Genomic DNA, 12272 nt, shown 5'->3' on the forward strand with positions numbered 1-12272 from the left:
TTTCCCTTACATTAATACAATCAGGAATCACTGGATCAATGGAGTTAAATTGGTGTAAAACAGGTGCACATGCTTTTTCCTATATCCTCTCATAAGTAGCTTTTCTTGCTACCACTGCAGCAAGTAAGTTACATTTGTTTATATGGATGTGGCTGAACCAAAACAATAGATCTGGGTTTGCAGCTCAAATCTGTCTGTATATATAATGTGCCAAATCTGAACTCCAAATCTAGTCACCCTGAACACTGGGAAAGTTTAGATTCAGATCCAGAACTTGACTCTCCAAATTCAGGAATGCTCAATTCTGGAGTGATTTCCTTTTTTTGTCTTAAAATGTTTTGTATATCCATTGAATGCCATGGTGAAAGTTGCACTATTTTACACCCATTTACACTTGTTTCCTTTAGTTCAACTTACACCAAATTTGTAATTACACCATCAATCACATCAACTCTGGTATTCTGTGTCTCAGTATTCCATCTGTAAAAGGGAAATAATTAAACTTACCCAGCTACACAAAGTGGGAGTATGAGGCTTATTTCAGTAAGTGACCAAGAGTGACCTGGCCCCACTGAAATCAATGGGAGGTTTTCCCATTAACTTCCAGGAAGCAAGGATTTTACCTCAAGTGCATATCTGGTGCAATTCCAATGAAGGCAGTGGAGTTACACATAGAATTAATATGGCCCATTGTTTATTAAGCTGTTTGAAAATATAAAGTGCTATGAAAACAGTAAGTGTTATTATTTTAGATATAAGATAAAAGGGGTTTTGTTTGTTTGTTTTCATTTTTAAATAATAGAAGGAAAACACTGAAAACTTTACCGAAACAGATAGATACTCACGTGGATAATAACCCCAGTCCCAATGCAGAGATTGAAGAGGTCTTTCTTCTCAAAACAAAGTTTAATTTAAAAAATTGTGCCAGCAGAGATCCAACTGGCATCCTTTTCATGTTCAGGAAAGATAGCTGCTATTTGTATATAAAGTATTACAACAATCAATGTGATGCTCAAAGATTAAACAGGAACATCCTTTACTTATAGAACAAAGGACAAACTGACTTACGTTGTTTAAAGTTGGAGTGGAACTGACCTGCCCATTCTTTGCCTCTAATGAATTCCAAAATTTAATCAAAAATAACTTTAATTTTAAAAGGTACAGTAACTAACAGTATATTTACCTATTACACCATTCACAAACCTAAGAATTTAAAAGCAAGGAAAGGATTAATTAAGAACACCATAAATCTTACATATCTGGCCAGGCATACTCCCTTTTAAGTCCCCTTTACACTGACAGAGTGGCATAGAGCAACTGTAGTGCAAATAGAAATTTGGCCCATCATTCTTATCAAGTACAAATAAATTCATAGTTTTTCATCACAATACAACCTGAGCTCTCATTTAAATGGAATATTTTTGTTCTCTTGATCTCAGTATCTAAATGCTTTCTTTTAAAGGATACTGTTAAATGGAAAATATTTTCAGTTAACGTACCCGTCAAGAGTGGAAATTTAGGTAAATGATGTATATCTAGTCAGTGTGATATGTCCCAGAGATAACTACATTTATCTATCTATTGTACATAAGTTAGGCCAAATGTAAGAAAAACAAATGTCTTTGTGACAAGCAATACAGATCCAGCGGGCCCCCAACATAAGCTTTAGCAGTTCTGAATCTCTTGATACAACCCTTGCCCAGTTTCTCTAATAAAAGGAAGCAACATCAGCCTAGACATTAGGTCAGTAGGACTCCAGGGGAATCTAGCCACCAGAAGATTTCCTCGTGTAGCTCTGGAGAGTTGAGAAAAGGACATCTGACCCTTTATGAGCTTGATTAAATAAAGGTGAGTGTGCTGCATTCCTAACAGAGGGACTTATAAAGAGAGGAAATTCTCCAGGGAGGGTCAGCTAAAGAAACCTGCTTCCATTTCCCTCAGGAAGCTTAGGAAGTCTAGTTGTGTAGACTTGAGTATTAAGCCCTGGTTTGTTTATCTGTTGTCTATGCTTTGGTTTGTTTAAGCAACCAGTCCAGAAGCACTGCACAGGACTTCTGAGGCTTACTGCCTTTTGTTTTTTGTATTGTCTAAACCCAATAAATGAGGCCAGTCTGAGAATGGAGTTTTCTTTTGTTTAAGCACAAGAGCCTCCAGTGGTTTGTGATGGGGCTTGGGAACAGGGTCTTGGACATAGTGCGCATTAGAGGATTTTATTAAGAAACTTAGGGGGAAAGGACACCTTTTGCAAATGCTGTTTTACTCTTGATTGACTTCGGTTTTTGTTATATCTATTGTCACTAGTAATGCAAGAGAAGGGGTAAGATAAGCTAAGAGTGGGAAGAAATATATTAGTAGATCATCAGCAAACATATAACTCATCTTTGATTTTTCAGGACAAAATCTTAAACAGATCTTATTCATCATCAGAACGTCTACATATAAGTTTAGTGAACCACAGTACGTACGCAAGATATCACTAACCAACAGCTAATCTGGGCCACATCATTTTTTCTTGATACAAATTACAACATTATTGCAGCAATATATGCATAGATGTTTTTCCCCCCTACTTCTGAATACAGAGATCTGCCCCTCTCCAAAAGTCTGTTTACTGGAACTGATAGATGCTTTTTCTTGTGCTGCCTCTCAAGCTGGGAAGGACAGCCCCATAAACATAAACAAAGGTGCCTCCTCCTTTTCCTTCTTACAGTCCATCCTTGAAACTCTCTTTTGCTATGATTCCTACAAAAAAACAGTGCACTGAGACCACTGACTATCATGCTGACCAATATTGCCTCATTCTTTCCTTATACGTCCCCATCCATCTATCTATAACCATCTATTTTCTCTTGGCTTGTGTTTTGGGTTTGTACAGCACCTACCTGAGAGGCATAAGGCATGGGCCTACCAAGTCAAAGATCAGGACAGGAGAGAAAGCAAGTTTCTATTTAGACTCTGCCATCAGCAACTACTTTGTTCATTCATGTTCAAATTCTTTCCAAAATGACTGCCAGGATTACTCAGAATGGCATTGTCAAATGGACACATGACCATTATATCTGAAAACATACCCTGGCTTTCATTCATTTGTATGTTGGCCTTTGATGTCAAATATTTCTTAGAAGCAAAACAAAAACTATAAGGGAATATGACTGCATTCTACAAACACCAGGGAGGGAACTGAGTTATTTAAGCAAAAGGACAATGTGGGCACAAGAACAAATGGGAATAAACTGGCCATGAATAAATTTAGTCTGGAAATCAGAAGATATCTAACAATCATAGGAGTGAGGTTCTGGAACAGGCTTTCAACAGGTGTAGTGGGGGCAAGAAACCTAACTGATTTTAAGACGGAGCTTGATAAGTTTATGACCACTATATGGTGGGGTTGCCTGTGATAGCAGGTCTGTGCACTCAAAGACACAGGAGGTCCCTTCCAGTCCTATGTTTATAGTTGAATTACCACTTTACTGCCTATCATCCTCAAAGAAAGAGATCATAAAAGGAAATGTGGGCAAGCTCTGCATTATACATATCGCTTCCTCAATAGACATCAGAAGTTTGAAAAAAGCAAAATAAAACTAATCTGCAATTTGATATTAGTGAAGGATATTACTGGAATTATGCCTAATTCAGAAGCACATGAGTTATCAAATTGTGCTCTAACAATTTTTTTAAATTGACGGAGGTTAACATAAAAATTATTAGAGTTTTTTGTTTATTTTATTTTATTGGACTGCATTGTGACTTGGACTACATGTCTCTACATAGGCTATCCAGAATTTAGTTCTGGGTAGGTGTGGCTACATACCCACTGTTCCTGAGGCAGAGTTGATTGGTGAGGAGAGCTGGGGAAATAGGCTTTATTCCCTCCTCTCTCACATGCCAATGAACACACACATTTTGCTGGCTAGTTCACCTGAGCCAGGCCAGCATGGAGGAAGGGAAGGAGTAGTTTAATGTTGGTATAGGCCAGCAACAAATCACAATTTCACACACTCAAACAAGAGGAATCTGGAAGAGGAACTGTTGCTCAGAAGAGTGGCTTGAGGCACACTGTTTTCTCCAAACTCACAATCTAGCACACTGTAAACTTGTATTTGGGATCCAGTACTATATGGTAATTGATCAACAGCTAAATCACTGTATTGAAAGACATATACAAGAAAATCATCAACTTACAGCCTTTACTGCCATTATCTGAGGATGAAGAACGGCAATCAAAATGATTTGCTTTATGTGTGAAGTTTCCATTAAATAACTTAGTAATGTCATACTATTCCATTATTATGTTCCATTCATTATTTCCTTTAAAACCAGAAAGGTAATATTTGACCCACCACAAAAATGAAAAATAAAAAAGCTCTATACATGGATTGGAAATAAGGGAATAAAGTGGAGGTTTTCTGCCCACCTAACCATACAACTAACATCAAACTAAAGTCATTGTTTTAGGCGACATTTTATCTAAACCCGATATTACTATGAATGTCAGAACTGTTCAAGGCTTCCAGCTATTGCTCATTCGATGCAGCTGGAAGGGGTCACCTCATGAAATTAATAGGCGGCGAGTTTAAAACAAACAAAAGGAAGTATTCACACAACACACAGCCAACCTGTGGAACTCGCTGCCAGGGGATGTTGTGCAGGCCAAAACTATAACTGGGTTCAAAAAAGAATTAGATAAATTAATGGAGAATAGGTCCAGCAATAGCTATTAGTGACGACTGTCAAGGAATGCATCCCCATGTTCTAGGGGTCCCAAAACCGCTGACTGTCAGATGCTGTGACTGGAAGGCAAGGGATGGATCACTCAACAGTTACCCTGTTCTTCTGGCATCAGCCTCTGTCAGAAGACAGGATACTGGCTACATCAGTGGTGGGCAACCTGGATAATCCGCTGGCAGACCGCCAGACTGTTTACACTTGCACAGCCCCCTACAGCCCGCGTGGCGGCGCTTCGCTGTTCCCGGCCAATGGGAGCTTCAGGAAGCGGCGGCTGCCGCCACTTCTCGCAGCTCCCATGGGCCAGGAAGGGCGAACCGCGGCCACCGGGAGCTGCGGATGTAACCAAACTGTCTGGCGGCCCACTAGTGGATTACCCTCATGGGCCGCGGGCTGCCCCCCACTGGCCTAGACGGACTATTGGTCTGAGCCAGGCTGGCAATTCATTTTTACGTTCTTAAATGCTGAGGCTCCAATGACGGCTCACATGGGGATGTACACTGTATCGGTGGCGGGACCATCTCCCCCCTTCAGGCGGCACCTGCCGAGGTCGGGCGCACAAGGAGACGGGCCGCCGATCTGGCTCTGGACCGAAGCGCAGGACGCTCCTGCTGCCCCAGAAGCCTGTCGCGGCACCGAACACGTGCCGGGGCCCGGGCAGATAGCGCGGGAACCCAGCCCCGCCCGCTCGCCTCGCCCCCCGTTCCCCTCCTTCTCCCCCGGGCTCGGCGGGGCTCGCTCGCGGGGCGGGGCGTGCGCGGGAGCGAGAGGGCAGCCCTCGGCGGGCGCGGCGCGGCGCTCTCTGGGGCGGGGCTCCACCCAAGCCCAGGCGGCGCGGAGCCCAGCCGGAGGCAGCCACCGGCGGGGCCCTGGAGGCAGCGCATCAGCGGAGCCGCCATGGGGCTGGAGAAGGAGACGGGAGACACGAAGATCTTCATGGCCGAGGACAGCTTCGGGCGCTCCGGCGGCCCCGCGCCAGCCGGCCCGGAGAAGCGGGCGGAGAACGGCCCGTGCAGAGACCCGCGCGGGCTGAACACCCACCTGAAGGTGAGGGGGGGGGGTTAGGGCCCCATTGGCGGCCTCCTGCTCTCCGCTCTCTGCTCGCCTCCTGGCCGCTGGCTCCTTGCAAAGCAGGGGGCTGCGTTCCCCCTTAGCCGCCGCTCTGCAGCCCCCGTGGCCGGCCTCGGGCATCTCCACCCCCCACCCCCAAGAGCCCGGGCCGTTCTGGGCGCCTGACCATATGTTTTAACACACGCGCTGTTGTTTGAAACTGGGCAATACAAAAATCGCGGGGTCTCTCTGCCCGATCCCCCGGCCTGCCCGGACACCTGTGCCAGTCAGGCTGAACTGAATTGTCACCATCCGAGCTTCCCTGGTGTTCTGCAGGGGCCTCTAGCCAAAAGTCACTCTGCGCTGTAAAGCCTGGGGACAGGGGTATTTAACAAATCCGAGTGCAACGCATCAGCAGCCAAAGCTCCAGTGTAGTTCCCTCTTCATCCCCAGCGTTGTATCATTGCCATTGCGGTTGGAGACAGAAGCTGATTTGGCGGTGGGGGTGTTTTCTTTGTCATTCTAGCTGGGGTTTGAGGATGTCATAGCAGAGCCTGCATCATCTCACTCCTTTGACAAAGTTTGGATCTGCAGCCACGCTCTCTTTGAGCTCAGCAAATACGTGCTGTACAAACTCCTGACTCTATTCCTTGCCATCCCACTGGCTCTGGTTGCAGGAATTGTCTTTGCAGTACTTAGCTGTCTGCATATCTGGTGAGTAAATTTATTGCCTTCCACTTCAGTTGTCTTCCTCCTGAAACATGAATATCCATATACAGTAAAGAAGTGCCACTATAAATTCAGTCTCTGTGCACAAGGGAGAGTGAACAATTCTTATGATGTTGCCATAGATCCTAACTAGCGATAGGCCCTTCTACAGCTAGTAAATTCAGGCTGATTTGAGTATTTGCTGTGTTTTTAAAGGGACGACAATGAGCTTTCTGTGCCTGGGTTCCTCATCTGTAAAATTTCTTCTACCCTGGATCTGTCTTGTTTATTTAGTTTGTAAGCTCCTTGGGACAGGGACTTTTTCTTACTTTGGATTTGTGCAGTGCTTAGCACAATTGGGCCCCAATCTTGGGTAGGGCCTCTAGATGCTACTGTGATATAAATAATAATGATGATGATTTAGTTTATTGTACTATGCAGATTGCTTAATCATGTGTATTTAATATAAACGCTTGGCAGAGGTATAATGCCAGCTGGCTAGGAGGGCCATGTTTCCTTCCCTCCCTCCCATTGCAACTTTTTCTCATCAGTTTGACACCCAGTCCCCTACCTACTCAGTCTTACTCAATTGAGCCAGCTACTCCTCCTTTCCCATGCCACCTTTGCTATTGCCACTAAAGCTGCTGCCTCTGCCTTTGAACGTGAGGCATGGTCATAACAACGTGCAATGCAATGTACCCTGGGCACCTCCAGGACAGGGACCCCCTGCTGAGCTCAGACTGATCCTGGCCACATGCCAAGTTCCACAGGAGGACACAGTAGCTCTAGAAGCTTACAAGGAAGCTGATGTACTTTGTTACATTTTTGGCAATGGTTTGGAGAATCTTCAGAACAGAGAGGCAGCTAGATTGTGGAGATGAATGGGGGCTGGAGATGAAAGGGCTACATAAGGGGAAGCTGGGAATCCATCTGGCTGCCAAGGTAGGTAAAAGGAGTAGGATGACCACGTGCCCAGGACCATGCCCACAAACCAAGATTTTCTTTAAGTACTAGTTTTAGACAAGATTTTCATTGTCAGAACTTGCTTTCAGGAATGGATAGCTGGAGTTTTAACAGTCAGACCTTTCGAGCTCTTTAAACATCTAAAGATGTTGCAGTCTAATTTAATAAGCCCCAATTCATTAAGACTGTTCTAGGCTTCTGTGCCACAGAAGCACCTCTTGTATAGATTTCCGTGCAACAGAATGCAGACATGAATTAGGTCTCTGAAAATCAGTTACAGTGGCAAATCCAACTCATGTGAGTAATCCCCATTGACTTTAACAGGAGCTGCAGTGGCTCAGCACTTCTGAGATAGAGGTGTCCAACCATAGGCACCCAATTTTGAGGATTTTGGCCTCAGTCTGTCTCTGGGCCTAATTATTTCCCCGACTAAAAAAGTACAGAGGAGAACTTTCATTCTGATCTCCTGTGATGCCCTGAGTGAGGTGTAAAAGAGTTAGCTACCTCTGGCTCCATCCCTACCCTAGTCAGGATCCAATTCTAGTAGGTGACAAAGACCAGCGAAATCCAATTTTCCCACAATGCAAAGTTAGTGAAGCTTGAGTCTTTGTTAACTTCTGTGCAGCACTGTCTGCCCATTCCACATTCCTTGGGACCATGGATTTGAACAGAGCTGTGCTTCTAGGATCTGGTAATGGGACAAGAGACCCCAGAGCTGGCATGGGTGGAGGCATAGGGTTTCCAAACAGATAGTACTGGCTTCTTTTGGAATCCCACTGGGCTTAGGAACATACCTGCTGCTTGTTTTGTGGGTGGGAGGAGGGGAATTCCAGGAAAACTCCACTAACAGGTTGTGAGTTCTCCCTCCCATGTACTGGCTGCAGGAGGGGCTATCAGAGCCTCTATGCCTCAGTTTCTTTATCTATGAAACTGAGCCTGTTATACTGAGAGGTCTTTTATGAGGCTAAATTCCATGCTGTTTGCAAAACACTTTGAAGTCCTCAGATAGAAAGTACTATAAACATGCAAAGTACTGTTGTTGTAACTATATTGGCATGCTAAAAATCCACATAGGCCTGGCCTGACCTGGCATTCCTCACTCACCTAGAACTCCCCAAGATTTCAGCAGCAGTTGCGCACCCCAGATCTGAGAGCAGATTTTAGTTCTCAGTAGCTGGGATAACTTTAAAGAAAGACGCAGCATATTATACATTATGTAATGGGAGTGGGAAGGAGAAAGAAAATTAAATGAGAAAAATACCAACATTGTGATTTGATTTACACTTACTTTTTAATAGGAAAATAAATGAAACCCATTCTGGACGCACCCTCCCCCCCCCCCCCCCACATCCTGGCTGCCTTAAGCCAGTCTCCATAGTTACGCTATCTGGTAAGAATGAGACAATCTGAAACTGGGCCAATGCCAGCCAACGGTTTAGTGACCTGTATAGGAGCTCCTTGGAGCAAGGTTACTTCTCTGCATTCCTTTGCCTGTAGTGATTTATTTCTCTCATGCTACAGACTGTAAATTGTGGAAAAACTTGTCACACCAACTGTTAGAAGCTCCCTGTGAATATCCTGAATAAACTTTAAAAAATATCCTTAAACCGGTGCTGGAATTTTTTATTGAAGTGGTTTGCTTTATGGTTAGGTTGTGCTGTTTCAATACCAGCATTCCAAGTGATAAACTCAGAATTCTGACCCTTGCTGTAGATCAGGGATGAAATATTGTTCCGAGTTACATGTGTGCAACCACTTTGAAGTGTAACTCATGTGTAACTCATGGCAGAATTTGGCCCTACGCTTTTTTTCTAAAAATATCCCGGTGTTTGTTCATTAAGGTCTCAACCCTGAGAAAAGCTGAGGACTTGCAACTCCTTTGAGGAACCTCCATGCTAGTGTAGCATGCACGGATTTCCTCTCCCAGGTTGCAAAGCAAAGTTCCCCTCTGCCCATGTAGAGATTTCCAAGACCCAGCAAGCTTCATGCCTTGACCTCATTTGGAGCTGCAGGTGCTTGGCATTATTCTGTTTCACAGCCTCATGGCCTGAATTTCCATCCATCACTTGCTATGGTGTACAGTCAATGATCAAGATGCAAAGAAGTGGACATCTGTCACCTTTAACATTTCTCTTTTATGGCTTATAGCTGTGGTACTCAACCTTGATAACCACAAAATCATAAGCGCTGAAAAGCCACATCCTCACTGAATGAATGGAATCAGAGAGCCACTGAACAACTGTCCTGACATTGTGTTGTCTCAATGTGAGAGTTGTCTGTCCTCCCTCACGCCGTCTACCCACTTCTTGGCTGCAGGGAACGAAAAGGAAGAGATGTTGTTTCTCTCTTTGCCTTCCCCACCCCACCAACCTGTTTGTAGGGAGTGGATCGTTGAGGTTCTAGTCTGTTGGTTCACATATTTCATTCCCCATTGGGCAGCAGGGAGTATTCTTGTGACTCCCTGCTAAGTCTTATCAACACCTCTGTTATGAGTCTTCACTATCACCTTGATTATATTCTAAGCCGATGGGTTTGATTTACTGCAGGGAACCATGGCTGTGTGTTCCCACGAGGCATGTCTACACTGCATCTCGGAGCAAACTCTTACTTGCGGGGCTCATGCTAGCATTGTAAAAATAACTGGGTAGATGTTGCAGCTTTGGCTGGAGGGGGCTTGGGAGCCCAAGCTCCTCCCCCAGCCATAACATTGACGCACCATCTGCACAGCAATTTTGAGAGCACAAGTGCAAGTCTGTGGACCCAGACTGGGAGACTTCCTCTCAGATGCAATGTGGACATATCCACTGCTCTGAGTGGAGTTTGAGGGGCTCAAACTACCTGCAGCCTACTCCACTGTAGAGCCTGGAGCAATCCTGTGTGCCCCAGAAAATAGGAGCGGTCAGCCAAGAAGAGGATTCTTCCAGAATACCTGTGGGGGGCAGTTGTAAGAAATCTCCCCAAAGGACAGATTCTGTTACTATTACTGCTGCCCTTACCAGTGGTTCTTCCCAACGATTGCAGCTTTGCCACTACCTGTCCATTAGGGGTGATTTCCTCCTCCCCCTACCCCACTCCTGATGCAGCTTCCCCCATAGGGTTTGGGGTGGAGGTTTAAATTGCACTAGATTATTCAGCAAATAATGTCATCAGATAATAATGTAGAGAAAATCATTAGCTACTCACGGAAAATTAGTGAACAGAAGAGGAGGCACAGTTTATCTATCAAATGACATGCAGCACACTATATGCTATAGTCATAATAAATTGTATACACAGTTGAACTGTACATAACCATAGCCCCACTTTTGAGTGTAGCATACCCTCTTATACTACATGCATATTATTCCAGTAGCATTCACAGTTCTATATGGTATGTACGTTACATGCTGTTTCAGCAGAGACAAAGAAAGGGAAGGTTTTAGAAGAACTATTCTTGTTCAAATCCATCTGGGTTAGCTGAGAGTGCAACATAGACATATTAGTATACTGTTTGCATTGTTGGACTTGATTTGATAATGGCTGAGAACCCAAGCAGACAAACATTTAGTATTGCTCTATGGCACAGCCTTTTAGAAAACCACTTTAAAATCACAGGTCAACGTTACATAAATCATTTCTATGTTTGTTTTTTATCTACACTGAACACCCTTTTAAATGACTTCTAGCTTACTGAAATGCCTGGATAAATGAAGCTAGGTCACATCCCTTTTGCAGAGTGTACACCATATGTTGCGTCACAACATAGCCAAACTCCATTTTTCTGAAGGTTTTAAATGTCTCTGAAACCTTTTTGGTTAAATAAGATTCCGTTGTCGTTAATAAACGTAACCAAGGATTGACTGGCAAATCCATTGTTCTATAGTACTAGTAGTAATCCTCAAATCTTCTTCTTTCTAGGATTGTGATGCCTTTTGTAAAGACCTGCCTCATGGTCTTGCCTTCAGTGGAGACTGTATGGAAGAGTGTGACGGATGTTCTTATTGCACCGTTATTTCAGAGCCTAGGTCGATGCTTTGCTACAGTCAATATACGCCTGGACCAAGAGTAAACATCAGAGATACAATTCTGCTGTAGTCTTAGATGGTGGTATACCTCTTTGCTAATGTAACTTAGATGCACTTATCATTCATTCCAAAACTGTTAGGATTAAAATAGCTGGTTTAAAGTGGGGATACATTATTTAAAAAAAAATCATTTACTTTCAGGGGATAAATTTAAGATAAACTAGACTATTTTCATATCTAACTATTTTAAACAATGTGGGGTATTTTGGCAACACTTTATTTTAATGGTACACTGATTACCAGAATGAAGAAAAATTCTTGTGGAGGTATATGTGACCACCACAATAGTATCATAGAAAATTGCTATGGCTGGTGTTGTTACTCTGAATACTAGTGAAATTAGCAGTGATGTGACACACTGGGTCAAACTCACTTCTAGAGTTTCAGAGATGGGTCTGGCCCACTATTCAGCATTATCCATGGAAGGCTGTATGCTCAATTCTCATTGTCAGCAGGAGTTGTGCATGCAACAGTATGGGGAGGGGAATTCTTTTCTACTGATGTGCATGGGTAATATTCACTCAGCTCCCATTACTGCTTTGTAAATCTTCCATATATCAGTGGAGAAAAGTTCCCCAAAGTTTACCCTTTAAAATAAGATGTTAGCTAATGGTTTGAGACAATCAGCTAATCTATATATTTTATTTAATGAGATTTTAACTTTGCTGTATATTTTGTATTTATGTAAATGTTTATCAGTTTTCCTTGAAGCATTATTTCTACAGCATTTGTATACTTGCGGAATTATTATGCTGAAGAAGT

At 43.6% G+C, this 12272-nt stretch overlaps 1 protein-coding gene across 1 annotated transcript; it reads left to right on the forward strand.

Annotated features, from left to right (window-relative positions):
• Positions 1-5622: 5622 nt before the first annotated feature.
• Positions 5623-11494, forward strand: CAV2 (caveolin 2). Its single transcript, XM_077807824.1, has 3 exons — positions 5623-5772; positions 6302-6489; positions 11344-11494. The coding sequence occupies exons 1-3, from the start codon at positions 5623-5625 to the stop codon at positions 11492-11494; spliced, it is 489 nt and encodes a 162-aa protein (XP_077663950.1).
• Positions 11495-12272: the final 778 nt, after the last annotated feature.

The sequence above is a fragment of the Eretmochelys imbricata genome, chromosome 1 (genome assembly GCF_965152235.1).
Source record: "Eretmochelys imbricata isolate rEreImb1 chromosome 1, rEreImb1.hap1, whole genome shotgun sequence".
Taxonomy (NCBI): domain Eukaryota; kingdom Metazoa; phylum Chordata; order Testudines; family Cheloniidae; genus Eretmochelys; species Eretmochelys imbricata.